The sequence below is a fragment of the Dipodomys merriami genome, unplaced genomic scaffold (genome assembly GCF_024711535.1).
Source record: "Dipodomys merriami isolate MVZ:Mamm:240054 unplaced genomic scaffold, mDipMer1.0.p SCAF_6, whole genome shotgun sequence".
Taxonomy (NCBI): domain Eukaryota; kingdom Metazoa; phylum Chordata; class Mammalia; order Rodentia; family Heteromyidae; genus Dipodomys; species Dipodomys merriami.
Window position 1 is genome coordinate 21,179,288 of NW_027206179.1, and position 15,220 is coordinate 21,194,507.

The 15,220-nt window shown below is 40.3% G+C and overlaps 1 protein-coding gene across 12 annotated transcripts in view; it reads left to right on the forward strand.

Annotated features, from left to right (window-relative positions):
* The window catches only part of Dock9 (dedicator of cytokinesis 9), a 259,631-nt gene extending 245,575 nt beyond the window's left edge, over nucleotides 1-14,056 (forward strand). For all 12 annotated transcript variants that reach the window (XM_070002693.1, XM_070002697.1, XM_070002698.1 and 9 more), the window contains 5 exons: nucleotides 97-307; nucleotides 5,532-5,722; nucleotides 10,013-10,113; nucleotides 10,660-10,798; nucleotides 12,893-14,056. In XM_070002693.1, the coding sequence (XP_069858794.1) occupies nucleotides 97-307; nucleotides 5,532-5,722; nucleotides 10,013-10,113; nucleotides 10,660-10,798; nucleotides 12,893-13,015 (765 nt within the window). In that variant the 3' untranslated portion in view covers nucleotides 13,016-14,056. The remainder of the gene's footprint in view (nucleotides 1-96; nucleotides 308-5,531; nucleotides 5,723-10,012; nucleotides 10,114-10,659; nucleotides 10,799-12,892) is intronic.
* Nucleotides 14,057-15,220: the final 1,164 nt, after the last annotated feature.

The following is a 15,220-nucleotide window of genomic DNA, read 5'->3' on the forward strand; positions in this document are numbered from 1 at the left end:
ACAACAACAGCAAAAGCTGGAAAATGCAGCTTAGCTAAAGTTTGAGAGATTCTTATAAATAACCCTCATTTCTGCTGTTCACTTATTCACTTAAAGGTCAACCCTAAGGATCTGGATTCCAAGTATGCCTATATCCAGGTGACTCATGTCGTCCCATTTTTTGATGAAAAAGAACTACAGGAAAGAAAAACAGAGTTTGAAAGATCACACAACATTCGGCGCTTCATGTTTGAGATGCCCTTCACCCAGACGGGGAAAAGGCAAGGTGGGGTAGAAGAGCAGTGCAAACGGCGCACCATCCTAACAGGTATGCCACCCCTCCCCCACACCCCCATGCCAAGATGAAAGTACTGTGTTCCAAAACTTCAAGAATTGGAATGGCCGTTTGTTACTTTAGTTAGCTTCTTCTACTCTCATTATGGATTTTTTAATTTTTTAAATTTTATTTTATTGTTATAAAAGTGATATACATACAGAGTAATTTTAGTTATATAAGTTCAATGTAGTTTTATTATGGAATGCTCATGACATTTTTATGGTTATCTGTTTATACATTCTTCTTCCTCCACACCAGTTTACATCCAAGGTAAGGTTACTTGCCCTTTCTAAAATCTGTGGAAAACAATGGCCCTTGATCTGCCCAGAGACCTTTGCACACCCATTTTAGGTGATTTTGATTTTGGATGCCCCTCTGAAACCCACATGCTCCTTTCCTAACTGTGTCCCCCAGGTTGGGAAGCCCACCTCAGACGTGTCTCTCTAACTGACCTGTACAGAACAAATTTGCTCAGTAATTTCTGCTCAATGCATAAGTAGGATGTTTGGCTGGCTCCCTTCTACCTCACACAGCTGACATCAGCTACCCAACTTCAGCCCAGATACCTCCTGGACAGGAAGCTCAGTGCATTCAGAAGCCACCTCAACTGAAACAATCTTAATTGACTTTGGGGGTGATTTTTACATTCTTTAGGAAAGGTAAGTACATCCATCCGTAGGTCACGCTCAACAGCCTAACTAGTGTAAACTAATAGCGAGTCACTATCTTTACAAAAAAAAAAAAGAGCTGTTCCAGTGTCAGGCATTTCAAATACAGCCATCATTTGGCACATTTTCCAGAGAGTAGCCTTTATTAAGTACAACCAGGAAAACAGCCATTCTCCCACACGCACCCCCACCCTCCTCCTGCCACCTATGCTTATGTAGAGGTTGACGTTGACATTTCCCATCCAGTAAGATTGTAGAAATTGTAATTACACAATCATAAGGGAAAGTAGCACCATTAAGATGCTGCATTTCAGTGGTTTTCAGCTCTCATGTGTGAACTTACACTTTTAAGTAAGTGAATTATATGGTGTGTAATTTGTATCTCAGTAAAGCTGCTACTAAAATATGTCAGTATTAAAAAAAAACTCAGGTCCAGATATTGCTATGAATTTTTCACCTGCCCTATGTGAAAAACGAGATATGTTTAATGTGTTGAAAAACGAACTTTACAACAAAGGAGGAGGCAACAATGCCTGATAAGAAATGTACTCATTACCTTGCCCATGTAGTTGTAATCCCTCTGTACAGTAAAAATAAATAAATAAATAATCCTAAAGCATTCTTAGGTCTACTGTCAGAAGATGATAACATATGTAGCACAAACAATATTTTCCTCAAAAATGTTAGCTCCTCCCTTGTGTGAATCCACTTTTTAATGCACATCTCAGTGGCTAATTAACTGTTTCAAATATTTGATGGAGATTTCCAGCAGATAGTATTTGTCTGTACCATGATTTCACTTTTGATTCTTTAAATCAGTAGTTTGATCAAAGCTGCTTCCAGGATCAGCAACATCAGCAGCTCCTAGGAACTTGATAGAAATGAAAATTCCCGGGTCCTAGTGTTAAACCTGCTGAATCAGAGAACAGGAGTTGGCCATTGTGCTAACGAAGCACAACAGGGATTCTGATGCATGCTCCAATTTGAGAACTGTGCCTTACAAAGCATCAGGATTTCGTATCATAATTATTGTTGAGATAGCATACTGTTTCATGACATAAGGTATTTTCCCAGAACATATATCCTCATGGTTACAGTTTATATTTGTTACAGAACTAGTTTAGATTAGATAATGGATATGACTATCAGAACCAAGGGACAAAGAGTATCTGCCCAACAGAGAGGCAGAATAGACCAATCCTTGTCTGTTCTGGGAACAGTGACTTTCTGCAGAGTCTGACCTGAGGCCCAGAACCTCACTGTGTCAACTTGGGCAGATTGCTCAACCTTCTCGACCTCCAACTAATTATGCTAAATAATGTTATAAATTGTAACCAAGAAGGAAAAGCATATTCTTGATTTTGCTTTTGTGCTTCTTGCATTTTAGGGATGATGGTAGGCAGAACAAAGGGTGTTAGTGTTGTCCTGGAATATCTTGAAATGTTGAAAAGATAACTATTAGGCAGAGTAGAGTTAGAGAAAGAATGATAAAAATACTATTGAAAGCATATAAGTTCTAAATCAACCTTTAAAGGGCCTTTTATAGACTTTGAACTTGAGAGTTTTCCCTTAAATTGTTAAATCTCCTCGATTCTTCCTACAAGAATCAAACCTGTTGCTTCAAACCTGATCTTTGACCTTATAGGATAAAAGGGAGCCCTGACCTTCTCTGCCTTTCATTCCAGCAAAGGCTCACCTTCCTAGAGAGTTGCCAATCAGGTGACTGCCATCATGTCAGCATTTGAAAACCTTCATGATCAGCCTCTACCTTCCCTGGGTGAATCTGAGCCTACCTTTTCTTCTTTCCTGGGGCTTCTGACAATGAGTTTCTTCCCAGTCACTGTTCCAAGGTCTTCCACATTATACCCAGATTCCACTGAGTTTGGAAATTTCCACCTGTCCCATTCCTTATAGTCACTCTGAGTTCTCCCTCCAGTCACCAATTCCTGCCACGGATCATTCCTGTGGGCTATGTATCAAAAAAAAGTAGGGCTTGCTTTGGTGGTCTTAGAGCTGTCTATCTTCTCCCATTTGCACTTACATTATGTGTCTCCAGATCTGTAATAGATTCATTTACCCAACAAGGCATATTGAGCCCTCACCATTTTGCAACTGGCATACTGGCCAAAAAAGGTCTGTGGCCCCTTGCAGCTTTTATCCCAGCAAGAGGAGAAGACAATGGCAGGCCATATAAAGGGACATACCACATGTTCTGAACAAAAACGCAGGAGGTTGAGTGTGAGGTTGAGGGAGAGATTGCAGTTTGATGAGGTAGCCAGGATAGGCCTCATTGAGGAAAAGATATTTGATTCAACACTTGAAGGTGAGGAGTGACCAGTGCATCTGTATACAGACTCTCAGGAAATGAAGGGTTGATGTGCCTGGACCCCAGGGAGACTGAGGGAGAGCTTCATCAAACAGCAAGGCAGCAGGACATCTGTAGCAGGGCATCCCAAATCGCAGGGACTTGGTGGTCTTGTACATAGATCTTGAGTTTTCTCTGAATAGTAATTAGTGTACCTCTCTCCTTTGCTTCTTGAAGTCTCCATTCTGAAGCAGTGGCTCAGGAGTTTGACATGGAATCAAATCAGTGGGATCCACAGCCACCTCCCAAGCATTACCCTGGAGGTTGATTTTCTCTTAAATAATGGTGTCCTACATCAGGGCTCTCAGAATTACTGTGACACTAAATGTGCTATGACATGACTGCTGGCCTTGTGAAACATTTCCACTTACAAATGGGAAGGTAATAGCATTCCTCTATATGACATATTAAAGATACCTTCATCCAGAGAATCACTTCCCTACTGTAAGCAGCAGTGCCCAGATCTTGTCAAAATATAAAAGAGGACTTATTGTTCTGCCATTTCAAACATGTCTGTCAGCCAAATGCCAGTGGCTGATGCCTGCAATCCTAGCTGCTTGAGAGGCTGAGATGAGGAGGATTGCAGTTTTCAAGAAACCCCTTGTCAGTCAATACATAACTGCTGTGGTTATGCACCTGTTATCCTAAATTACATGAGAGACTGAGATCAGAATAGCATGGTTCCAATCTGGGTCGAAAAGCCCACAAGACTCTATTTCAGTGGTAGCAACTAAGCATATGGGACATGCCTATAATCCAAGATACAATGGGAAAGAAAAACAAGAAGATCAAAGTCTAGAAATGCCCCTATCTCAAAAATAACCACACAAAAAATGAGCTCAAGGCCTGTCTAGTAGAGTTGAGTCCCTGCCTAGTAAGTGGAAGGTCCTGAGTGGAAACCACATTACCTCTCCCAAAAATAAGTATATCCTCATGGACACAAAAGAAAACCCAGGACAGGAACTCGACCTTCATTTGATAAAACCTCTTGAGCAATGACCAATAAGGTTGTCTTCCAGGTCTATCCGAACACTGATGGCCCATCTGAATGCTGACCTTGTTTCCTATTTTGTGATAAGTCTTGTTGAGTAAATTTACTAAAGAATAAACAGTTCTCATCTTGATTTTGTTTCTTAATGTAGATGTACATGTCTCAATAAATATACATTAAATGGGAATTTCTTGACTATTCATGTACTGTATAAAGCAATGAGATAGAAATGTGAAACACTAAATTTGAATCTGTTTCTTTTCTGTTTGTTTTTAAGCTAACTCTTGATATGTTCAAAAGTCTTATGATAAGTAAAAACAGAATTAATCATCTCTTGTGTAAAAGCATAAGAAACTGAAGTTTTTACTAATACTTCATCACTTGAATTCTAAATACCTTTATTAGTAGTATAGTTTCAACAGTTTGTGCATTTTAGCTTCATGAAATGCTTTGCTTAGAAATAGTCCCATGTGTTATTTTTCATTAGTCTCTTAGATTGGTGCATATTTAACATAGGTTTCAAAGTCTTTTGAAGAAAAATAATTTTGAGGGGGAAGGGTCCGGTCGTGGGGCCTGAACTCTGGGCCTGGGCGCTGTCCCTCAGCTCTTCAGCTCAAGGCTAGCGCTCTACCACTTGAGCCACAGTGCCACTTCTGGCTTTTTTTCTTTTTGCTTATGTGGTGCTGAGGAATCAAACCCAGGGCCTCATGCATGCAAGGCAAGCACTCTACCACTGAGCCACCTTCCCAGCCCTGAGAAAAATAATTTTGAAGACATTTTTATGGAACCATTTTCTGCAATTAACCTATGCAGTATCTCAAAATTGTTGAGGCATTTTTGTTTTCAAGGCTATCTTGTATGTGCTAACTCATTCCTATTTCATAACTTCCAAGGAAGGCAGGACATTGATGGATAAGAAAATTGAGCAAGGAATGACAAAATGATTTTATTCAAAGACACATTTTTCATGCTAAATGAATAACAAGGACCTGTCCCTCTTAACTTTATGATACAACCTGGCATTAAATATACATGACATCATTTCCAGTTCCACAAAGCACTAGCATGTGACTTTGGCAACTTTGGGTCCCTTAATTGTAAGAAGGGAATAGTCATTTTCATTGCAGCTCAGCAATAGTAAATAAAGATTATGCAAGATATGGTTTAATTCTGACCCTTGCTCCCTGGCAGCCATACACTGTTTCCCTTACGTGAAGAAACGGATCCCAGTCATGTATCAGCACCACACTGACCTGAACCCCATCGAAGTGGCCATCGATGAGATGAGTAAGAAGGTGGCTGAGCTACGGCAGCTGTGCTCCTCAGCAGAAGTAGACATGATCAAACTCCAGCTCAAACTCCAAGGCAGTGTGAGTGTTCAGGTGAGTTAAAGGCAGGGTTAAAGCCTCCCTTGCCCCCTGAAGCTTCCAAGACCTTCATTCAGCAAGGGTACCATGTGACTTCCTGATTTGCCAGTTAATCCACATTTCCTTGCCTAGCATCTTTGTAGCTTCTCCTGATATCAACCAGAACTTTAAATACCATCCCACCCCACTCTTGTGGGCTGTTGACCTGTGATATGTCACTGTCACTAAGCTCTCTGCTGAAGCTCTCTGCTGGAAATTGTTCACCATAGGGGCCTAGTTGAAGGGCCTGAAAAGTAAGGTATTCTAAAAATAGGAAGGTAAATACTAGTAGGTTTTCCAGTAAAATTATTGACTATTTCTTTCTATGATAATTGTATCTGAAAAACTACGTTTCATGCTTAGTGATATTTTGAGTAAAAATCATGCCTATAATCCTACCTGCATGGGAGGCTGAGATGAAGAAAGTTGCAATTCAGTGCCAGCCTGAACAGAAAAATCCATAAGACCTCTTCTTAGCCAGTTTCTCAGCACACTAATGCACCTGCCATCCTAGCTATGTGGGAGGCAGAGACTGGGAAGATTATGGTTCCAGGTCATCCTACATTGAATCATGATTCTACATGTCTGTCTCAAAGGAAGAAGCTAAATGTGGTAATGTGCACTTGTTATCCAACTGAAACTGGAAGCATAAAATAGATTCAGGTCCAGGCGCAGAGCTGGTGAGGAGTGAGACCCTAACTCAAAACAACCAGTACATAAAAGGGCTGAAGGTGTGGTTCAGTGGTAGCACACACCTGACTAGAATGTACAAGGTCCTGAGTTCAAATTTCAGTACATCCAAAAAAGAGTAACTTGCTTTAGCATAGTCTGATCTATCAATTTTCCTTTACTGGTAGCATTTTTTTGTATCATTTAGAGAAATACGTACCTACTCAAAAATTTCAAAGATGGCCCATGTTTGCCTGCTCCATCCTTCACAGATCTATAATCCATGTGGGACTGATTTTGTTTGTGGCATAGAGTAAGGGCCAAGATACATTTTTTCATAGCACCACCCCAAATCCTAGGAGCCATCTATTGACAAGATCACCTTCTATCTACATACTGATTAACAAATGCATTCAGTCAGTGAAAACTCATCAAATTATGAAATATGGGCACTTGTATATTATACCTCAATAAAAGGATTTTACAAAGTTGTCTTTATAGGAGAGCTGGAAATGTAGCTCAGTAGAAGGGCACTTGCTTGACATATACAAGTGGTTTTTGTCCCTCGCACTGAAAAAGCCAAAAATGTCATTTTATATATCTTATACAGTTTTCCACATAATTGGCAAATCTTACAATCACTTCTGTCCTGTGACCAGTAGGCTTCTGACTTTATTTTAAGTGTATATAAGTAATTCAAGTACATATTTGTTGGTCTACATATCCCTGTATCTTATTTTTTAAGTAGAGTATATTTGTGGAGATTATATGCACATTGTACTATATAGATTCAGGATTTAGAGGTAATTTTCTGAAATCAGTTTTTGTCAGTTTTTCATCAGATCTACACTGAAAACACCATGAGATGTTGCTGAGATAGTTTTTAAATGTCATGGACCACAGAAGTAGTTACAGATATTTCTAGTCACCTCCCTTATATCCTGAAAGATGATGTGCTATAATAGTTCAACAAATGAATATAAATTTCCCAGCAAAATGATTATACAACAGGACCAGAGACCATAGATTTCTGTAGTTAAAAACAGTAGGGGATCATTCAACCTCTATCAAAAGGCCAGCAAAGGGCAGGACCTGACAGGTTGAGTTTTACAAAGGCAAACATCCTTCCATTTCACAGTGACCTACAAGTTTTATAAAATACCCAATCATTTTATAGGACACAAGAGTTTCATGTTAAGAGATTAAGATTCTTTTTTTTGGGGGGGGGAGGGGAGTCCAGTCGTGGGGCCTGAGCTCTGGGCCTGGGCGCTGTCCCTCAGCTCTTCAGCTCAAGGCTAGCACTCTACCACTTGAGCCACAGAGCCACTTCCGGCTTTTTTTCTTTTTGCTTATGTGGTGCTGAGGAATCGAACCCAGGGCCTCAGGCATGCAAGGCAAGCACTCTACCACTGAGCCACCTTTCCAGCCCAAGAGATTAAGCTTCTACTTGTGCCCATACAAGTAATGACAAGGCTGAGATCAGAAGAAATTGTCACCTTGTTTGTGTATTTCTGTAACTTTTTCACAAAAGGCTCACCAAGGTGTTGTTCTTCGGGGCAGAGCTAGCTACATGACTTTGGACATTGTGTCCCACAATCTTGTTATATTAGGTCTTCCGTAGTTCCTCTGCTTTTTTGGGGGGAGGGGGGTCGGTTGTGGGGCTTAAACTCTGGGCTTGGGCACTGTCCCTGCACTCTTCAGCTCAAGGCGAGCACTGTACCGCTTGAGCCACAATGTCACTTCCAGTTTTCTAGTGGTTTTTATTGGAGATAAGAATCTCACGGACTTTCCTGCCCTGCTGGCTTTGAACCTCAATCCTCAGATCTCAGCCTCCTGAGTAGCTAGGATTACAGGCATGAACCACTGGCACCCAGCTCCTCTTTATATCTTTTTTAAATGACTTCTTGTATCATTCTACACAGTTGATCTTTGTGGTATCTTCATGTTAACATGGTTTCCACACATGCCTTGACTAATGCTGAGTCTGGTCCTCTATACTGGGCCATCATAGGAAGTAAGCTGGTTTCCTGTCTCAGGTCTCATCTCTAACCATTGTGGCTTCTACTTGCCTGTCTACACAAGTCCTGCATCCCATGGATCAGATCATTATATAGACTGCTCTCCTTGCTTTCCAGGCTCAACAGAACTCTGGGAAAAATACTTTGAGCACAGACTAGTCCTTGCTCAAGCTTTCACAGTCCTTCCCATCTCAACATATCCAGCCCTTTTTCTTTCCTTGTTCCTATATTTCCTGACTTACCAACTTCAGAAAATTCTTCTTAGCTAATTGAAAAAGAGATGTACATTTAGTTCATTCACATTGTTAATCTTTGATACCAGCACAACTCAAATAATTACTTCATCTGAAAATAGCAAATTAGCTGTATACCCAGTTCAGCAAGCTGAACCATTAGGGGGATTTGGGTGGTAGTTATTATTCTTGCTGTAATTTCATGTACTGGGGTTTGAAATCAGGGCCTCCAACTTGCCAGCAGATGCTGTGCAACTAAGTAATGCTCCCTTCCATGTTTTGCTTTAGTTCTTCTTTAGATAGTCCTGTGCTTTTGGTCAGCCTTACATCACTATCCTTCTAGTTATGCCTACCACATATCTAAGATTACAGATGAGAACCACCACACTGAAGTACTGGTTGAGATTAATTGGATTTCACTAACTTTTTGCTCAGGCTAGCCTTGAATCCTGATTTTTTCCAACCTTGCCTCTCTAGTAGCTTACTATCATGCCTGGCCAACTATTATATATTTAAAACTGGATGTAACCATATTTTTGCACTTTTCACTAAATTTATCTGGTGGATCTGTTAATCACATGTCTCATAACACAAGTTTCATGGACTAAAACCCTGGTAGTAAGAGTCCTTGACGTACAGATTTGGAAGACTTGGTGTTTGTGTGTTGCATGGCCAAGCTTGATCAGGTCAAGTTCCCTAACAGTAACAGTTTCTTCTTATATATTAAAAAACAAAAACAAAACTTCAGCAGGCACCAGTGGTTCATACTTATAAACCTAGACACTCAGGGGTCTGAGATCTGAGGAGCATGGTTTGAAGCCAGCCCAGTAAGACTCTTATCTCCAGCTAATCACAGAAAAAAGCTGGAAGTGGAGCTGTGGCACAAGTGATGGAGTACTAACATTGAACAAAAGAAGCTTGGGGACAGTGCCCAGAGTTCAAATCCCAAGACTGGCGCGCGCGCGCGCGCGCACACACACACACACACACACACACACACACACACACACACACACACACACACACACACACACACACACACACACACACACACACACACACACACACACACACACACACACACACACACACACACACACACACACACACACACACACACACACACACACACACCTCTCTTCATCACAGCTACCCTGAGGATGGCTTCAGGGATGATGGAATCAGGGACAGATCACAATTATTTATACTTTCCACTGGGCTTTTAAGCTCCTGGAAGATAAGGTTCATGACTAACTCACACAAACAGTGTTTTTAGCACAGACCAACTGAAACTAAACAATACTGATCAATTTCTCTCTAACTTAAAATCTTTACTCTTTATCTAGGTCAATGCTGGTCCACTAGCATATGCTCGAGCCTTCTTAGATGATACAAACACGAAAAGATATCCTGACAATAAAGTGAAGTTGCTAAAGGAAGTTTTCAGGTAAAGCACACTGAAATGTCTCTTCACATATTAGTCATTTCTTTGTGTGTTAGTCAGCTTTCTGTTACTCTGACAGATCGTTGAGATAATTAACTTATAAAGAAAAAAATGTTTATTTTGACTCAAGTTTTGGAAATTTGGAGATTGCAATGTGTGATCAACTAGCCCCATTGGTTTTAGGCCTGTGGAAAGGTAGGATTATTTGGCAGAGCAAAATCACTTAGCTTGTGACAGGAAGCAAAAATGTGAGGAATTCATGAGTTCCAAAACAGGTTGAAGGTTTTTAACATAAGGGAGTTAAAGGTTTTTCACCTAGGGGATGACCTAAACAATCCCTGCTAGGCCCCACCTTCTAAAGACTCCACCACCTTCCATAATGCCAACTAGGGGACCCAGGTCTTTATCTATGGAGCCTTGATGGTATTGAAGGTTTTAACTCTAGCTCTGTTACTTACTCAGAAAAGAAGTGCTGTTAAGACTCATCCTTTGTTTCCTGCATGTCTTTATCTCTCTTTCTCTCTCTCTCTCTCTCCCCAACTATTTCAGGCAATTTGTAGAAGCTTGTGGTCAGGCCCTAGCAGTAAATGAACGGCTGATTAAAGAAGACCAGTTAGAATATCAGGAAGAAATGAAGGCCAACTACAGGGAAATGGCAAAGGAGCTGTCTGAAATCATGCATGAGCAGGTAAATGCCATACTGACTCCAGCAACTTAGTGTTCTCTTTTAGGCCACAGGGATTCACTGGGATCTCAGATATACCCCATGATGAATCGAGCCTACCAGTGGCCTTCCAGAATTTTAGTATCTGAAGAAAAACATAGCCCTAGCTTGCAGACTGCCCATCCATGATCTAAAGCAACCCAAGGTGGAAGCGCGCCATCATTGCTTTTACAGGTGCTGCATTTCATAAGTTTGGCCTCGCCCTACCCCAGGCAAGCCAAATGAGTCCATATTCATACTGCTTGTACATAAACCTTTCTTTATATGCAGTATTTCAATAGAACCTGGATTAAGGAAGTATCATTTTTTATCATTGAAAATATAGCATTATTCCAGTTTTGGCTATTTACAACTGATCTGGTATTCTGGATTTTTTAACCACTGTTTTTTTGTTTCTTGTATTTATGAGCATCTTTCCTGACCCCATTGCTCTTGTGTCCTTCCTATATGAATTTTCTGTGGGCTGTATGGTCAACAGAGGAGCCATCTATCTGACCAGGGCACCAAGTGAATGTCAGCAGCCAGCATACATTCATCTGAATTTCTGGCCTCATCTTTACAATTAGCATTAGCACCTTGTCCATGCGTGACTGGGTTTGTCTGTTTCCTGTGTTACCATCTTTTGGCCTTGCAGAATGGAAGCCAGGCCTGTATGTCAGTTATCTTATCACAGTGGGGTTTGTTTGGGAAACTTCCATAGTAAGAAATGAATTTCAATATATGAGCTTTAACTCAATTTTGTTTTTTTCTCCTCCATGCTGACATGCCCAGATGGGATGGTAATGTCAAGTTTTTGGTTTTATTTTTCTGATAACTAACTCATTTAAACATACACACATGAAATTGCTACTGAGTTTGAACAGTTGTGGACAAGGGATAGTACATGTTCAAAGGAAAACAGCCTCTGTGAACATTGAAAAAATACAAAAAATTAAATGACTACAGAAATGAATGTGTGGATTGTTAAGCCAAAAAAGAGGGTCTTATGGGAATAAATTTATGGAGAAAATGAGATTTTTTTCCCATGAAACCTTTAGATTCCTATAGGACAGAGAGCTTGGTCAGTAGGGCCCAGCATTGGACACTAAAAAAGATGAAAGTAGGAAGAAATTACATGAAATTGTTAAATTCCCAGATGTACAGCAATGATTTACTCTTCATTGTACCTTGAATTTTCCATTATGTCAACCACCATGAAGATTAAACCCTTTTGAATGCTTAAGCACATACCTGTAATCCTAGCTACTCAGATGTCTGAGATCTGAGAATCACAATTCAAAGCTAGCCTGAGCAGGAAAGTCTGTGAGACTCTTTTCTCCCTCTAGTTAACTACCAGAAAACTGGAATTGACACTGTGGCTCAATGTGGTAGAGCACTAGCCTTGAGCTAAAGAGCTCAGGAAAACACCCAGGCCCTGAGCTCAAGCCCCACGGAATGAAGGAAGGAAGGAAGGAAGGAAGAAAGGAAGGAAGGAAGGAAGGAAGGAAGGCTGCTTAAGCAAAAGGGATTGTGACTTGAGCTGGCTGCTTTTGCTGCTTCCAGAGGAGCCTCTGTGCAGGTCTGTTCAGGTCAGGTCTAAACCAGATTTCTTCCTGCAATACTAGCTGTGAAGTACTTGTTCAGTGGCAGGGAAGGAAGAGCCACACTCTCTTACCCAGGATGATCTATAGGACCTAGGAGAAGGAGACAAGAGAGAAACAAGATGCTCCAATTCATTTCAAAAGGCTTTTTCAAGGGATAAGCCTAGGTCATGACCAAATCAAATTGTACAGTAAACCTCAGGTCACTTTAAGATCTGGTGACTATAGAAGGCTGTCTACTCACTAACTTATAAAAGAAACTGCATGCTTTTCTTGACTTCCTCCTCACAATCCCAAACTGAAAATAGCCATTTATCCAATAAGCAGAAACCCACTCTGCAAACTGCCAAAGCCATGGCTGTACCGTAATTGGCAATAATGGATGGCACTGATGATAAGTTGTGTATGTTACCTAAACACAGTTCTGAAGACTGTCTGGGACTTGTACTATCCTAACATTGTGTTTCTGTGCCTCGAGATTTGCCCCTTGGAGGAGAAGACCAGCATTTTGCCGAACTCCCTTCATATCTTCAATGCCATCAGTGGAACTCCAACAAGCACAATGGTTCACGGGTTGACCAGCTCCTCCTCGGTTGTGTGATTTCGCCTTGTAGCCCACAGGCAGGGACTTGTTTGTCATTTGTAAACTCAGGATGATTCCCACAGCTCATCCCCAGGAGAGTGAGCACAGGGAGAAGCCATGGGGAAAGGGAACAAAAGGGATTAAGGACTGTGGTATTTCATAGCAGATGTTCTATAAAGTTGAAAGAAGGTGTACCTATTTTTTTTAATCTCACTGGCAATATTCAGAGTTTACCATGTGTTGTAACGTTAGTATGTGGACACTTTTAAACTGGAGTTAAATTTTATTCTTCCCTACAGAGTAGTAGTAAAACTAAATAACTAAACAAATAGTGTTCTGGAACGTACAAAGCAAGGACAGTGGCACTGAAACAAAGGCTGGGGGTCCTTCTGCCTCTAGGCTGAGCTGGAGAATCTTGAAAATACTATTTTTTTCCTGTGGCACATTCAGGTTGAATACAAGAACTATTTTTGTGACTAGTTTTTGATGACCTAAGGGAACTGAATGTTGTAATTTTTGTACCAGTGAACAAAAAGATTTAGTGCTTTTATATTCATTCCTTGCATTTAAAACATATGAAGGCTTAAGGAACTATGTGAGCTTAAAACTAGTCAGGCAGGCAATTTAGAACCAAAGGCCTGTAACTAACAAACCCAATATAGAACAGCATATCACTGTGTACATACAGTTTGTTAATACAGCCTCAGTATCATGTACATACATGTATTACATTTCTACATTTTTAATACATCTGCTTCTTCATAAGTTTACTTGTGATAAGTTTGTGTTGTTCTTTATTCTATATGCAATACACTGACCTTACTGTTTTATTCTTGTACATAAAATGTGCAATATGGAGATGTATACAGTCTTTGCTATATTAGGTTTATAAACTGTTAAAAAGTTCATCTTTTTGCCAAAATGATGGAATATGTGATTGGTTATTCATAAATCCTGTGGTGAATGGGGTATAATTTAAAGCTTTCACCATGTTATATTTTCTTTTAAGACATTAATTTAGTAATTTTATATTTGGGAAAATAAAAATTTTTAATTTTATTTAACTGGAATCACTGCCCTGCTGTAATTAAACACTCTGTACCACATCTGTATTAAAGAAAATTGCTGATTTTCTGGTGATGAACATGGGGTATTCATTATTAGACAATCCTAACAGGAGTAGGATCCTGAAATACTTCGGGGTAAAAATAACTTGGTTATTGAAATTTCCTTTAAAATCCTGAGGGAAAGAAAACGTGAAGGATAAATAAAACAAAACTGACAAAATGTTGGCTGTTATTGGAGCAGAGGTTGAGTGTTTGGGAATCCTCATACTAGTTTCTCTGCTTTTGTAGCAGTTCTGTGATACAGATTTCAAAAAAGGTCTTGAGGTCCTTCTACCAGATAATGTGGGTGAATACTTGTCCCACAGACATTGGATTGTTCTAGTATTCCCAAGTGCTCATATAGACACATTATTACTCTGGCTTGTCTTCTTCAGCTTCAAGGCTTTGATCTTTATCATCTCCCTTACTTCTTTTGAGGTGAATATTCTGGGCTAAAGTGTTCTTTTTTTTTTTTTTTTTTTTTTAGCAGCTATGTGTGCACACCTCCACCCTGTACTCCACATCGCTGCAAACAACTACACTGAAATAGCTGCAGCTCAGATTGCAAATGCTGATCCTGCTGGTGCGACCAGTGCCTTTGGCAGAGGAGGCCATTCACTGTTACTTGGCTCCTTGTAGTTCCAGGGATGGAGGGAAAAGAAAAAAAAAAAAAAAGCATTCTGCAGGAATCCAATAGTTGTACGGGTAGGGGAGTAGGGGGTTCTACTTGAAGAATTGGTAGTACTGTACTTTTACAACTAAGGAAAGACAGCTGTATACCACGTGAACACCAGTAATCAAGGATCTTGTGGCATCACAAGTACTCTCTATCAGTGGCAAGGTGAAGAGTTCTTGAAGAAGACATGGTGGAGGGGCATGACAGCACTCCCATTCCTGAGTCATTCAGGCTTCAAGCTTCAGGAAAGTCTCTGTGTAGTTTTGCCTGAGCCTTTGAAATCTCTGCCCACGGTAATAAACCAAACCAAACAACATTAGGGATAGGTCGAAGAATCTATCACTGAACTAGATTCCCTAATCATAAACCTCTCATTTAGGAGCCATAAAATTCAAGTCACTCCAGCAATAAGGTAAATAAAAGTCTAGAGACAGAATCCAT